Here is a 16,540-nt window from a genome sequence, read left to right as displayed (position 1 = left end):
TCTTTTGAACCATTGCACTAGTGCCCGATCTGACCAGCCATCCCATGACAGTCATATCAGAATGCAACTGAGTTGGGGTATTTTTATCCCAACAACTAGTTTGTGTGTGTGGGGGGGTGGGGGGAGTATAAATACCCCTATGCCAGCAACAAGGGACTCCTCTTGGCATCTCATTCAATTGACTTGAGCCCTACCATTCACTCTAACACCATTTTAGCATTACTTTGCATTTGTGGGTGATTGAGGGTAGTTTTAGCCAAGAACTAATGCATTTTATCATTGATTGAGCTAGTGTGACACTTGATCATCTCCATACGAGGATTGTTATTTGTTACTCTAGGAGATTGCTGCCTTCTAGACAGTTTGGATGAGAAGCCCGGTGACCTCTCTGAGAAGAATGTGGAGGAGGCCAGTGTGTTTGTGTGTGGTTTGGAGTTCACCACCTCTAGAGTGGAGGAAGAGCTACCAGCCTACTACTAGTGATTGAGGCTTCAGAAAGCCACTTCGAGGATGTTTCCCGCGTTGCTCATCCCTTGACGAAGGGGTTGGAGGCACGGTTCGAATGGTGAAGTTGGGTTCGCCTCAATGAAGAGTAGAAAACCGACGAGTTTCCGAACCTCAGGTGAAAAAACATCTCTTATCTGCTTTACTTATTGCATTTACTTTTTTGCAACTTACTTTCATAGAGATTACTTAGCCATTGTCACCCTAGGATTACAAAACTTAATCTAGTTAATTACTCCATCCTTTTCATATTATAAGACTTTCTAGGTTTATCTAGATTCATCCGTCTATAAATATATATGTCTAAATTCATTAGTACACATATGAATCTAGGTAATACAAGAAAGTCTTATAACATGGAACAGAGGGAATAATTAGTTCTTTCTCCTCACCAAACCTAACAACTTAAGATTAGTTTTGATTAGATCACCGAATCACCCCTTCAGTTGACATCTTGATCCTACACTAACAAGTGGAACCCACAATGTCACATTGGAGAGGATAATTGAGAAGCCGTTGGAACGAAAGACAAACTAATGTTTTTAAGCTAGTCAAATAGATATTTAGAGAGGCACAAACAACGGGTGTCATTGTTTTGGCAACATCATATAAGCATAAGGTAAACTTTATTTTTAATCTTAATTTTGAAGTTAATTTTAGGGTTTTAATTATAGTTTATTTTATAACATTTGCTTTTAGAACGATAATAATATATGTAGGAAAAAGTTTTACCTATAAACTATTTTAATTACTATTATTACTATAAAAGGATATATCTTGTATGTGAAGTTTAAAATTCTATGAAATGACTGACAAAAAACTAGATTCTTAGAATACGAAAAAACTAGGTTGCTCATCTTCTAGTTTCTAGCCCATTTTATAGATCATACAACAGTAAATTCTCACAGGTTTTTAGAGAAGTTTATGACATAGAGATTTTGTCATTGGCTACCCTAAAATAGGCATAAACAGTAATAAAGTACAACACTACACTTAGCACAAATAGCGGAACTATGACGCTGAACAACAGTTATATCCCACTCCAGAGTAGTAATAATCAGCAATGAAGCACCACACTATATTTAGCACACTAATAATAATTAGGGGCTTTTATAAATTTGCCACCGTTTTTTTTTCTAAATTGTAAGGATGCCACTTAAATGACAGTTTTAGTGATATTTTTTATAGTTTTTTAGTGACAATTTTACAATTTTTCAATAATAATTTTACAGTAACATTTTAAACCATCAGCAAATATGCAATTATCTCTAATAATTAATGATAGTCACCTTGGTCAACAGTGATTACTAACAGTACTCTATATAAACACATCGTTGGGTCGTTGCAGACGTGCAAGGAAAAGGATAGCTACCGTGCCAACCATCCCAACAAGCAACAAACACTCCTCCAAAGTTCCACAGATATTTTTATTTCCTACGCACCCCCGGCTTCTCTTCCCCCGCACGGAACGCCCACCATGTCCGCCGCCGCCGCCCGCTCCCGCGCCGCCGCCGTCGCGGTCACGGCCGCCCGCCGCATCCACGCCGGCCGCGCCGCCGCCGCCGAGGAGCAGGGCCAGAGCCCCGGGCTACGCCGCCCCTGGGCGTACTTCCGCCGGCGCCAGCAGCAGCAGCAGCAGCAGGCGTCGTTGCCCCGCGCTGTCGCGGCGCCTCCGCTGCGGGACGTGATCGCCGAGCGCGGGGCCGGGGCGTCGGATGGAGGCGGAGAGCCACCGGAGATCTGGCGGCAGCCCGGGGAGGCCGGCGCGCGCGGGGCGGAAGTTGGGAGGATCGATGTGGTTAGGGTTGCGGCGGGTGGCGGTGGTGGGGATGGGTCTGATGGGAACGAGGGGGGTGGTGCGGGGTGGGGTGGTTCCAACTTGGGGCGCCGGTTCCCCACGCCCAAGGAGATTTGCCGCGGGCTCGATAAGTTCGTCATCGGCCAGGAGCGCGCCAAGAAGGTGAAGTTTTGTGTTTGAGTGTTTTTTGGTGCTTTCCATTCCAAGTCTCCGAGTGGAGCTGGATTAGGTTTGTGGGTGGGCAATAGTAGTTTGTGCCAAACGGCATTTCTTACTCTAGTTTTGTTGTTGTAAGTTAGGTTTTTGCTGTTTATACCTATCTGATAGTAATGATCTTGTTTGCTTTGTCCGGTAACAATAAACTTGTTTTGCCTTTTGGCAGGTGCTGTCCGTAGCAGTTTATAACCACTATAAAAGGATACATTGCGATTTACTCTCCAGCAGGTTGGTGGTGTTTTGTAAATATCAGTTTTGGCTAGAGCTGCTGCGTGGGTAGTGTCATGTGGTAAAGTCGATTACAAATGTGGACTGTAGGTCTGCTGGAGATTGTAGTGAAACCGATTCTTGCTCGAGTGATACTGATGGAGTGGAGCTTGAGAAAAGCAACATCCTTGTGATGGGTCCGACTGGCTCGGGTACATGCTCTGATCATTCATTATATTAGTTCTGTATGCTGCAATATTTGTAACACGGAGTAAAAAAAATCTTGTCTAAACATGATTTTGATGATCAATAGTAGGCATGCATATTACTAATAATGCTATCGTATAAACATTACTGTATTGTACAAGCACTTCTGATCGCACCAAATTACCAACAGATGAGCCTCACATTTGTAATTTTCTTAATATAGCAGTATTTATGGTTGGTTTACCATTTAAACTCTCACTTTATTTTACAGACCATGCAATAGTACTATATATGCACTTTATCTCTCTCTCATGCAGATCTTTTTTTTATGCGATGAATAAAATGATGGTAGATATTATTTATTTCTTATGACATGAATGCTTTACTTATATGATTCTAAAATCTTTTCCCAAAGTCAGGGAAAACATTGCTGGCAAAAACCCTTGCAAGGTTTGTTAATGTGCCATTTGTTATAGCTGATGCAACAACCCTCACTCAGGTTAGATGAATTATCTTTATTTATCAAACATTAACTTTGCATTTTTCTCTTTTCCTAATATGGCATCCAATTTTTTCCATTCCTGTTCTGCTTTACTGTAAGGGAGAGTAATACCATGAAGTTAGAAAAAAAAGGGTGCTGCAGTGACCATATGACAGTTGGATCCATGTGATATGTACTTAATGTTTATTTTTTATATAACTCTTGTCTTGTAGAGGTTTTGATTATTTTTGTTGGCCATAAAGTGCTTAGTATACTCATAGCCGTATATATGTTCTAAATATTATTTTTGTTGTGCCATTACTTTTGTTACTGGTAATGTGTTCTTAAGTGGCTCATTTTTCATTTAGTACTTTATCATATTCTGAAAAATGCAATGCTTTTGTTTGAGAGTGCTGTATAGTAGCTTGATTTAATAAGTGCTTATACTGTTGCTCTGGAGTTCACCTTTTCTTTAACCATATATCTCCATTTTGTAGGCTGGATATGTTGGTGAGGATGTTGAATCTATCCTGTATAAGCTCCTAGCGGTATGGTTAATTTCGTTGCTCTGAGCCACTGACATCGTGGCCTATTGTCTTTCCTTTATACTTACTATATTTGGTGATAGTTGCTTGGAGAACCTCATGTTTTTTCTTCTACCATTAGTGCAAATGTTAAACCATTAGAATAATGTATCTCCCTTGTTCTCTAGTCGAGTGCCTAAATATGCGAAGAATTAAAAACTCAACATCTTGAAAGCCACTATAACTATTTGATATTTCGAAGTGAAGATAACCCATATGTGGCATTTGAATTTGCCTCCAAGTCATGAGCTCTTATGGGACACAGAGAGTTAAACAAGGCCCCCCTGAACCTGAAAAAATCTGGGAACTGTAAGAAATTTGGATATGAGCTGTTTTTGAACATTGGCAGTTATGATAGTTGGGAAGATCTGTAATGACATTCATTCATGAAAATTCTAACTATGTTTTCTTATAGACCATAGAACTAAATATTTCACTACTCAGATAAGAATATAAGATATTTATGCCCTTTTAGTTCTCGGAGGCTCCAAGCAAGATTTCATGTGTGCTGTAACATCTAGCTACTATCTATTCGGGCTTATGTGTTGGACCTGGGGTAAAGACTTCTTTAGTAAGCAACTAAGCATAGATGATCTTCTGATATTTTATGTGGAGGAAGCTTAGATTTATCTTAAATGCTCTTTCTAGTAGTGCTTCATTAAGTTCATTACAGAAACACTGACAGTGAGTTTGAAATTTATTTCTACCATTTCTGCTGGTAGCATTCTATACCCTTTTAATTCATAGAACTTGTTCTCTTTGAATCCCCAGGCTGCTGATTTTGATGTATCTGCTGCTCAGCAAGGGATTGTCTATATTGATGAAGTTGATAAAATAACAAAGAAGGTACTGATATTGGAACTATGAACCTATAGTCAAGTCATCATATATCTATTGGTTGTATTTTTGAAGTTTTTAGGGTCTTGCAGGCTGAAAGTATCAACCTTAGTAGAGATGTTTCAGGTGAAGGTGTTCAACAAGCACTGCTAAAAATGCTTGAGGGAACGGTGAGCTTGTTGTTCTTTGTTGTTTCCAATTTGTTCCTACACCCCAATTTCTACTCAAGGAACAGTCAGTCAGGACATTTGACAGCTTGGTGATGCCAAATCTTAGTTCAGATGGATTGCTAACTTAGAATGCGAATGACATAACTTAACCACGTGCACAAAGTTGTTTGTTGCTATGCTTTGCTAGTAGTGCATGAGTTGATCAAGGCTATTTTTTAGTTATATGCTCTACCTAGCTGCTAAAATTTATTGGTGGCTTCATAATCTTTTGTTATCATGGACTATGTACTGCATATTTTATTGATAGCCTACTGCCTTTTGATTTTCCAGCATGTATGCATGGTTGCGACCTGCAAAATACATTATTTTGTACAAACCACTGAGACAGTAACTTATTTACTTCTGATCATGTAAAATCTATTGCGAGTGCCAGTATCAATATATTTTTAATTCAAATGGAATAACCTGAATTCTATTTAAAGGGTTTTGTTGCGCTCTTTGGCTGTTTTGTAGAGCTCATAAAGCTTCTCTTTCCTTTAATTTGTGCTGATAGGTATAGATTAATCTCCTAAAAAAAATAAATGTCTACCATGCTAATTTTTCATGGGTAGTACGCTTTGATTTTCTCTAGTATTTTTTTAAAAAAATTGATGATGCATGACGATATTTAATTATTGATCTTACAATTGTTTTTATGCTGTCAAGATAGGTTGTTAGTGTTCCTGAGAAAGGGGCTAGAAGGCATCCAAGGGGTGACAATATCCAGGTATCCTATAAGCCATTTTTGTCATTTTGCTTTTCTGTTTCATAATTGTCTGACACCAGATCAGCTATGTTTTAGGCCCTGTTTGTTTCCACTTAGGATTATTGTAAGCTAGATTATTAAGCTAGATTACTATAAGCTGGATTACAATAAGCTGGAGGAGAATAAGCTATAATCTGTTTGTTTATCAGATTATTGGATAGGCTAGATTACTGGGTTTGCATGGCTAAAGTCTGGAATGCCCTCAACTATTTTGGGGGTAAGGGCAGTGGGTCTTTATCCAACCAATAATCTGAAAAAAACACCTATGGAGGTGCTTATCAGATTATAGTAATCTAGCTTATAGATTATAATAAGTTATCACAATAATCTATCTGTTTGTTTTAGATCATTCTTAATAATCCAGATTATAATAATCTTGAGTGGAAACAAACAGGGCCTTGTTCCATGGATTTAGTAGAAGATTGTCAACTCCCTGAGTTGAATAATTTGTTGTCTTTGATCAAAAAAATAATTTGTTATCTAAAAACCGATCATTTGTTTTCTGATACCTCCTGATCTCCACTTTGAAACAAAGATACTATTTTTTATTACTATTGTTCACTTTAATTCTATAAACACCTTTTATAGCAATGCCTTGGCCACCATAGGAGCAATAAAAATAGTAATTGCCGCTTTAGGCTTAGCTGTGTCATGTTAACCAATATATTATTTATGCACCTAACATGGTTTCAACCAGTTGGCTTTTGCACTACTCGAACCATTAATTTGTTCTTGTTTAATTATTCAATATGATCTTATGTTGTTTTCTTTTGTATTGCATTGCAGATTGATACGAAAAACATTCTCTTCATTTGTGGTGGTGCTTTTGTTGATTTGGAGAAGACTATTTCTGAAAGGTTTCAAATATCCTGCATCATTTATGTTTTACCTGAAAAGTTTTTCAAGTTTTCTTACTTTAGGTTTCACCTGAATCTTTGACAGGAGGCATGATTCTTCCATTGGTTTCCAAGCACCAATTCGTTCAAATATGCGAACTGGGGGTGTCATAAATGCTGAGATCACATCTTCGTTACTCGAATCAGTGAGTGATTAAGTAGAAGAATATATGTAGTTGTATTTGGTGTGCTTGCATGTTAGATTCCTTTTAAACTATTTTAGGTTCTTATTTTGTCGAAATATATGCAGGTTGAAAGTGGTGATCTCATTGCATATGGATTGATCCCAGAATTTGTTGGTAGATTTCCCATTCTTGTTAGTCTATCTTCCCTTAGTGAAGACCAACTTGTTGAGGTAACTTGCTTTTCTTGCATGTATTGTCTCCTTAATTATTCTTTCTGTTAAAGGGCATATGTTTCTTCAGTTTATTATCGTTTCAGTCACACTCAAATTTTTATTGTCTATCCTAATTTTCTTCAAGGTTTCTGCATACATTATAAGCATTTATTAGTAGTATGTTCAAATTGGTTTGCGGTGTCTTGCATATTTTTTTTTATTAACTCAACCATAAGTTTTGGGTAATATGTGCCATCATCTGCTACAAACAAAAATTGGCTTGCATGCTACCATATTTTTCAGTTGGTGAGACATACTTATGTTACTAGCCAGTGGTCTCTGTTATATGTGGTATTACCAAAATACGGTTACTTTATGTTTGTCGTATGGCCGCAAAAGCTTTGCACATTGTTCATACAGGTTGATTTTGAAAAACATTGCTTATATGCTCCATTAGGCATTATCTATATGAAATGCGATGTATACTAAGACATAGCAACATTCAAGTGTTACTTCCTTGTACTTTTTTAAGCATTCTAGGTCCTAGATAGATGGATTAATTGATCTTTCTAAACATATTTGTTCACTGCAGGTTCTTACAAAACCAAAGAATGCCCTAGGCAGGCAGTACACAAAGTTGTTTGAAATGAATGATGTAAGTGGATGTTGCATTCTCACAAATTTTAGAACGCTGTTTACAGTCATAATATTCTGAAGTATAACCATTTAGTAGTTTCTCATATTGCATCATTGTTTTGTAGGTCAAGCTGCATTTTACTGAGAAGGCTTTACGTCTCATCTCCAAAAGAGCAATAGCGAAGAACACCGGAGCTCGAGGTTTAAGGTCCATATTAGAAAGTATATTGACTGAAGCAATGTATGAGGTATATATTCTTCCCTTCCTGCTGTGCTGAAAATCTTCAATTGGGGTTTTCTAGCATTCTAGGAATATCAATTTGGAACAGCATTGTGATCCTGGAATACTGTTTTTTTGTATTATACTATTATTCAGTTCTAGCTTTGTAGGGTAACCTACCATTGAATCTACAAAAAAGAATGATACAAAGCGAGTCATTTGTTTTTGATTCAAATCAAATCACAAGCAGTATTTAATTGGTTGAATTAATGAGTCATGACTGGTTTAGAGACATACCCTATAAAGGAACCAAAAACAATGCACAATGCCCTAGATATCCAACCACGAATTTATTAAGGAAATGTAGCCATAATGCCATATTATTTCCACCATAAGCTAAAATTCTTGCCTTGTGATTCTCTGTGTGTTTGAATGTTAAATCTACAGAAGGGTAAACCTTCAAATTAGGTGGCACATATATTTTACTACACAGGGAACCAAATGTAGCAAAATCATCTTGTATTGAGTTACGTTTTTGGTTGCCAGTTTGTTCCATTACATTGTTGAATTGGTTCTGTTCAGCTTTGATATGCCAAAAGTTCTGTTGTTTTAACTATCCTAACTAGTAACTGTGCATGTGCAAGGTACGCTCTGATCCTGAAATAAAACGAAGCACATAATTATGTTTATATTTTCAAACTGCGTAGTGAAATATCATCTATACTATAACATGCTCTTTAGAATATCTAAAATTACACAACCCACAGTAGTTGACCAAATACCATCTATTAACGGATATGCGAGTTTCATATTTATTGATTCCATTCTCAAAAGTACAACCATAAAATTCCAAGAAATATATACACCACTGCAACACACATAATCCATGAAACTGAAATGAGCTTGCAAACATGCCATTCAGTTAGTTTGTTATTGTAATATGCTATGATTAAGAAAACTGAATTATCTAAACATGTACATCAAGTAATATGGAAAATACAAGTGTTCAAAAGCAAACAAGCTCATGCAGAGGCCAGTATAATGGCAAGTAAAAAGCACAATATGCAAAATTGCAGGCATCTGCAAAAATGCTTCAAACAGTAATGGCCAAGTGATACTCTCCAATGATTTTTCCTAATAAAAGAATAACTGTATATGCTAGATTATGCATCTGTAATCGAAGTCCTTCAAGCAGCACTGTAGTTTCATCCGTGTAGAAATGAAACAAAGGACCAATAGATCTATCAGAGTAACAGCTACAAATGCAATTTGCCATCAAATTTGCATGATTTTCACCATAAAGCTTACAGCTCACATGACATTCCTATATATGTCTAATTGTAAAACCCTGCAATGATGAATACAATTGAACACAATATTTGATGCATATGCAATTGGAACCAGCAGCCATTTTCTGTAATACTAACATCAACACAAAAGACGGATTGTCCAATGAAGCCAAATGATTCTAGAACTATTGAATATTGCTCTGAGGTTATCTTTGCAGGTTTATAAACACTGGCAGCACAATCTCATATAATTAAAATAAAAACATGAAAACCATTCACTCATGGAGTCCTTCAGTTGTATAGGATCCTTGCTCCTTCAAAAAAAGTTAAATAAAAGTTCTGCTGCTATTTCTTCATTTCTTGTAGATTCCAGAAACACGAACTGGAAAAGATAAAATAGATGCAGTTGTTGTTGACGAAGAGTCTGTTGGACCAACAAATCAGCATGGTTTTGGAGCCAAGATTCTCTGTGGAGAAGGAGCATTGGACCTTTACCTGGATGAACATAATAAAGAATCAACGGTGAGCATCATTATTATCATTTTGTTATACATTCTACCACTGCTGAAGCTTTTGTCCAAATGTTAACTTGGCTCAAAGTCCTTTTTTATCTGGATTTGACTGTTCAGCACTATTATTGAGATTTGTGAACCAGCTCTAGGATGCAGCATTTCATGCTAATCCTGCTATGTTCAATGGCTAGAAATAGGGTGGAGATGACTGCTAATTAAGCAGTTTCTATCGGCATGTTTATTTTTCAGTTACCCCTTGTTAGAAACATGCATTACAAAATATAAAAGAAAGAATCAACCATTACATTTCCCCTACACGCTAGTTGTGACAAAACCAAGTAGTTGTAATGTAAAGAAATGGCGATGATTGACATTTTTGTTCTTTTTGGGAGAACAAGCAAACAATTGCATCATCAATCATGATAGTGTTATATATTCCCTCCAATTTCATAATTCTTGTCGGGACGAGGGTGTGGTCAAACTTTTAAAACTTTGACTATTAATAACTTCTAAAATATTTAGTTTGAAGACACTAAGACTGTATAAATGAGTCATAAAGAGTACTAAACATTTATGTTTATATATATATATTAATAGAAAAATCATAGTTAAAATAGATTTAGAAGACTATGATGTCCAAAATGACAACAATTATCAAATTGGAAGGAGTAGTTTGAATTACTTAGACGAGCCCATGTGCTTCTGGTGATCTCTCTAGCTCCAATTGTTTGTATGCTGCTAAATGATAGTACTTGTTATGTTGCAGCCACGACGGCCGGAGAAGTTGGATGGAGAACCTGACATTGATACAGAAGCCCCTTCTAGAGTGGCCAGCATGTAGGGTTTGCTGATAAGCGTAATTATGTATATAACTTGTTATCGGCCATGTGACTGTAGCCAATTCAAATGTAAAGTCATCCTCCTCATACATTCATCATGTATAAGGTTCATGTCGGGGATGTTATTTATCTTGGCGATCAAAACCCTCCTTTTTCTGTGACATTTTTTTAAAAAGGAAAAGTAAAAGGGGAATAGATTAGCATGGCTATGATGAAGTTCTACGTCTCCTGTTTATTTCCTGGAAGGAAGCTGTCGAGCAATGCATTATGATGAGAGAAACATCAAAATAATGACAATATATTGCAGGTACTCTGATCAGTGATCAGCTGTGGTTGCTATGGTTACTGCGGCTTTAGCAGGTACTCCAGTAAGCATTTGAGGAATGTTGATCAAAGTTGTTATAATTTGAAGAACCAGAAGGAAAAAAAATCATTGAAAAGGCTGCCCGGTTGTTACTGGCCTGGGAATTTTGACCACGGTACCGATTTGATGGCCACGTGTAATGGCAGTACTGGTAATTATCCGCTTGTATGTAACTTATGTTTTCGTGTTTTAGCTTTTAAAGTAGGATCAATCGTCCCTACTTATATTTATAAAATAAAATTAAAATTTTAACATTTAATTTAGAGTTGATTTTAGAATAATTTTTTATAAAGTTTATTTTATAGACTTATGTGTTAATAGTAAAACTTTATGTATAAATATATCGTTTGCCTTTTTCTCCGATGAGTTTTAGATGCCTTCATAGTAATTCTCTGCTAGGCTTGTTGCCACGCTCTCCGATGACGTGTGAGCAACGTGAGTTGAGTAGGAGGATGTGAGAGTACTCATGTTATTCATATCTTTATTCAGATGATTATTTAAAATAATTTTATTCTTCATATCTATTTGTACTTCAGTAAATCATCTATATATAACATCTTCCATATCTCTTTTGAGAATGAAGTGAGAACATCTAAATATGAAGTTTTTTCTCTTAATATGGATGACATTTAAAAATATACTATCATGGATGACATTTAGAGCAGGTACAATAGTAGACTATAAGTTAGTTATAAGCATATTTTAAAGAGATAAGAGCGGATAGAGAAGAGAGGTGAGCTACTAATTTGTAGCCAGCTGCACACAGGATAAAATATGTGTATGACATGTGAGACCATGTATTAATGTTTTGGAGGTACCTATTGTATAAATTGGCTATTAGATTGCCTATAAATCAATTGAAGCTAGTAGTTAGCTATACTATTGAACTTGCTCTTAAAAATGAAGTATGAGATAGATGTTTTATTGGAGCTTAATTTTTTATTATTCATCTTCTATTTTTAAGACAGAGGATACGATGGATGTAACGCTAGGAATGCTCTGACAACGGGTCTATCAGCGCAAATACAACCAGAGAGGAGAAAAGAAAGGACCTTCAGGGGGGGTACAGGGGGTATTTAGTTTCCAAAAACTTTTCCTAAAAACATCACATCGAATTTTTAAACATCTAAATAAAGCGTTAAATATATATAAACATTAAAACTAATTATATAGTTATGAAGGAAATAGTGAGACGAATCTTCTGAGCCTAATTAGGACGTGATTAGTCATAAGTGCTATAGTAACCAACATGTGCTAATGATAAATTAATTAGACTCAAAAGATTCGTCTCGCGGTTTTCAGCCGGAATCTGAAATTTATTTTGTAATAGACAAATATATGTATAAAGTTTTGATGTGATGTTTCTGTAAATTTTTTTTTCAAACTAAACCAGGCCTCGCTTGTTGTAGGGCTCTCGGCACGTTGGTATGCCACGGAGAAAGACTGTCTGTCAAAAAGTGACACGCGCGAACCGAACTCGCTGAGTCGCTGGTACTAGCTCCTCCGCCCCGCGGGCTATGAATTCACGCCACATGTCGCATTTGCTACTGCGCCGCCACCACCAGCACACCCCTGAGTCCCCCCTCCATTCTCGGTTTAAAATTTGAACCTACAGAGCCAGACCACTAGTAGTAGGGCCCACCACCACTTCCCCACCTCGCTCGCGTCGCATCGCATCATCACGTTCTTCTTTTTTTTTTGTTATAATTATAAAAATCGAGCCCCCAAAAAAGCGCACAAGCAATTAAAATAAAAAGAAGCAAGCGTAATAACGAGCCAATCCCCCAATCACAGCTCGCCCAGCGCAATCCACCACCAAACCCACGCCCACAATCCCCTCCTCTTCTTCCTCTCCTACTCCAAATCCCAATTGGGTTAGCTAGCTCCCCCAATCGCCGCCCGCTAATCGGATCACGGATCGCCCGCCGGCGGCGGCGACGAGAGCCCAGGCGCGATTCGGTTCGATCTGCTCGCGGCGGCCATGGACATGGCCAGCATCGAGTGCGTCTCCTACTCGGACAGCATGGACGACGACGACGACGACGCCGGCGTCTCCCACCTGCCCCGTCCCATCCTCGTCAAGCCCTCCTCCGCCGCCGCAGCCGTCAATGTGGTCGTCGTCTCCTCCGGCGGCGGAGGGGGCGCGGCGGGAGGAGGGGCCGGGGCGCCGCCGCCGCTCGGGGCCCCCGCCGTGCCCCCGGCGACGAGCGTGCACGAGCTGCTCGAGTGCCCCGTCTGCACCAACTCCATGTACCCGCCCATCCACCAGGTCCGCCACACGTTCTTGCCTTCCTTTTTCCAAGATCTCTCCGGTCACCCCTAAGTCGTCGTCGTCGTCTTCGTCGTCGGTTGGGTGGGAATTGCGTGATCCGGCGCTGTAAAGGCTGGATCTTTCGTTGCGTGTCTCTGTGGGGTTTCATGGATACTGCCTTCCCCGCCACGAGACGTGGCGTGCTCGCTCCATTTCAGGGAAATACGATGGTTGCTGCAGCGTGCTCATTTCAATTCGCGACGCAGTCTATCTACACAAAAAAAGTTATAGTTACGGGCTTGCAGGATTGAGCGATTTTGCATTATTAGCACATATTTTGTTGTTGTGATTGACTAGTGGCATCATTGCATTCTCCTATATAGTTTAATGCAATTGGTTTAATCAACACCGTGTAGGTTACAACATATTGAAACCAACGATTTACGCTGAGCTAGTTCCTCTTCCCCTTTTTCTTTTCAAGAGAGAGGAATCTGGTATCTCTTGTGAATATATGCTTGTGTCTGGAATCAGCATGTGCAGCACAACATTTGGCGATGGGGATTCGTCTACCTTTGCCTTGCTACGTCACTTCGCGAATCCCCTGAGTCTTTACTTTGAAGCCCCCTTCATGGTATTAGATGCTTGGTAGTGGAAATCGCCTCACTAGGGCGCAAGAATGATCACTCTCACATATGCCAGAGAAGTCTCGGGTTCTATAATCTATAGAACAGTTCATTTCCAACCTTTTTTGTACAATAAACGAGTGCATTTCTATTTGTAGTCTAGGGGATGTGCTGTATGCATGCTTGCATGCCCTTATGCAACTGGAAGGTAAGAACTGGGACCTGGAAAATGCCATGTAGTTTAAGGCGATCAAATTGTTCTTTTGTTACCTGCTATTCATTTGCTGTATGGTTCTTGTGCAGCTTATTATCTTTTTGTTAAATTCAAATTTATTTTCAAGAAATCATATTAGCTTCTTAATTAGTATTGTCTTGAATACCACGTATTAATTTTTTTCCCCACATTCAGTCTGAATTGTATTGCTGCTTGGTGGACTATAATGATATGATATCACATTTTTAAACGAAGGCATAGCCTGTTAACTGACCTGAAGATTACACTCCTTATATTAAGGATATGGAGCATTCTATTCACTAATATTACCATTTTTTAAAGCAATTGCACGCAGTATTTGTTGTCTATTGTGCATTTGTGTTGCTAGCCAGGTTGCTGTGGGAGCCTTTTGAAATTATCTAGTGCTTTTCCTCTGTTCCAGTTAGATGCTAGGCTAAGTATCTTTCTACTAGCAAGGGCAGATCTCAGCGAATGGTCTTTCTTATATTTGCTGTTGACAAGGATCAAACACAGTAGATTGTTGCTAAATTCAATAATTTGTGCATGACCATGTAGTCCTTTTGTAAACATATGGCACAATAATCAGATGCCAATGAACAATTTTCAATGTGTTTGATGAATCATCTCGGTGGCTCATCCTCACTAGTCACAACTTATAGAGCAGGTAGTTGATGTGGAATATGATGTTATTATGCCAGAAAGGAACCATCTTTCTCAAAAAAATAATCGCATATGGAAATGACAATACAAAATCATATCCCAAGCCCTACCTACAAATTTATACAGAACTGTATAATATTTGATGAATCATGAAGCCATTAGACACAAAACCAAACTGTATCATTTTTATGCAAGTTTCGTACCAATGGTATAATAAAAAACATTGATTTATAGTACATGTTTTTCTTTTTAATCTTTTTGGTACTTTCTCTATATCTTTCATCCTGTGTTGTCTTGTCCCTTTACGTTTAATTATACTTCCCCCATTTTATATTATATGATGTTTTGGCTATATCTAGATTTATCTATTGATCAATGTATATTATTTGCATATATGTCTAGATTCATTATGATTCTAGCAAATGATGGAAAGTCTTATATTGTGAAACAGAGCTAGCAATTTGTTAGAATACATAACTATGCCTTTTCCAGTTCTTTGCTTAGAAAGTAATAACTCTCATTGTAGAAATTTGTGGATGGAACTAATGAACTATACATCATGGTGAGCAGTTCACTGCATGAAGTGAATTCTTCTAAATACAGTATTTATAAGTTATAATTCAATATAATTCATTGGTAACTGACTAGTACTTTTGCTATGTTACAGTGCCAAAATGGTCATACTCTGTGTTCAACATGCAAAACCCGGGTGCACAACCGCTGCCCAACCTGCCGACAGGAGCTTGGTGATATTAGATGCCTAGCATTGGAGAAAGTGGCTGAATCGCTTGAGCTACCCTGCAAATATTATTCACTAGGCTGCCCAGAAATCTTTCCATACTACAGCAAACTCAAGCATGAATCACAGTGCAATTTCAGGCCATACAACTGCCCTTATGCTGGTTCTGAATGCTCAGTTGTCGGGGATATTCCTTTCCTAGTTGCTCATCTTAGAGATGACCATAAAGTTGATATGCACTCAGGGTGCACATTCAACCATCGCTATGTTAAATCGAATCCAAGAGAGGTTGAAAATGCTACTTGGATGTTAACTGTAAGTGTTTACTTCTGTTTGCACTTTGTTGTATTTATTTTCCTAGTTCTTGTTGTCTTTATTGCCTTCTATCACTTGCACTAGTCCTATTAACTTACTTCAGTATATTGATGTGGTTGATACGGTTTTAGTTAACTGCAAGACTTTTATCCATATTTAAGCAAATATTTGATGCTACCATTCTTCCTTTTTTAGGTGTTCCACTGTTTTGGGCAGTACTTCTGCTTGCATTTCGAGGCCTTCCAACTTGGGGTTGCGCCAGTCTACATGGCTTTCCTTCGGTTTATGGGCGACGAAAACGACGCCAGGAACTACAGCTATAGCCTCGAGGTCGGCGCGAATGGGCGGAAGATGATCTGGGAGGGCACTCCCCGCAGCATTCGGGACAGCCACCGTAAGGTTCGGGACAGCCATGACGGCCTCATAATCCAACGGAACATGGCGCTGTTCTTCTCAGGTGGGGAGAGGAAAGAGCTGAAACTGCGGGTCACCGGCCGCATCTGGAAGGAACAGCAGAATCCTGACTCGGGAGCCTGCATTCCCAACCTGTTCAGCTGAACTGAAATAACAAGAGAGAAGGATTCGGTTTTAGGTGTATAAATATTTGGTTGATGTGTGTGGGTGGTGCACCTGTGCGTGCCCTCCCCCTGTGCTTCTTCTGTAATTTGTTTGTGTTGCTTTCACTCTTCCACGTCGCTGTTGTGGCCTTGCCCTAAATTAGTTAGGGCTGACGTGTGAGGACCATGAAAAGTACGGCTTGAGCTTTGTGGGTTCTGATTGATCTTCACATGATAAGAAATTTCACGATTGTTTCT

General features: G+C 38.5%; 2 protein-coding genes across 2 annotated transcripts; both read left to right on the top strand.

Annotated features, from left to right (window-relative positions):
* Window positions 1-1,867: 1,867 nt before the first annotated feature.
* On the top strand, window positions 1,868-10,747 carry LOC102708211 (CLP protease regulatory subunit CLPX1, mitochondrial). The gene is made up of 15 exons (XM_006647123.3): window positions 1,868-2,464; window positions 2,685-2,746; window positions 2,837-2,937; window positions 3,352-3,431; window positions 3,911-3,961; window positions 4,769-4,843; window positions 4,927-5,004; window positions 5,714-5,770; window positions 6,596-6,666; window positions 6,752-6,851; window positions 6,956-7,060; window positions 7,635-7,697; window positions 7,804-7,926; window positions 9,554-9,709; window positions 10,466-10,747. The coding sequence occupies exons 1-15, from the start codon at window positions 1,982-1,984 to the stop codon at window positions 10,538-10,540; spliced, it is 1,680 nt and encodes a 559-aa protein (XP_006647186.3). The 5' UTR covers window positions 1,868-1,981; the 3' UTR covers window positions 10,541-10,747.
* Window positions 10,748-12,643: 1,896 nt separating this feature from the next.
* LOC102707930 (E3 ubiquitin-protein ligase SINAT5) lies at window positions 12,644-16,540 on the top strand. Its single transcript, XM_006647122.3, has 3 exons — window positions 12,644-13,171; window positions 15,339-15,725; window positions 15,921-16,540. The coding sequence occupies exons 1-3, from the start codon at window positions 12,884-12,886 to the stop codon at window positions 16,281-16,283; spliced, it is 1,038 nt and encodes a 345-aa protein (XP_006647185.1). The 5' UTR covers window positions 12,644-12,883; the 3' UTR covers window positions 16,284-16,540.

Source organism: Oryza brachyantha, chromosome 2 (assembly GCF_000231095.2).
Source record: "Oryza brachyantha chromosome 2, ObraRS2, whole genome shotgun sequence".
NCBI lineage: Eukaryota > Viridiplantae > Streptophyta > Magnoliopsida > Poales > Poaceae > Oryza > Oryza brachyantha.
Note: the sequence above shows the minus strand (reverse complement) of the source record. Positions and strands in the feature narration are given on the sequence as shown.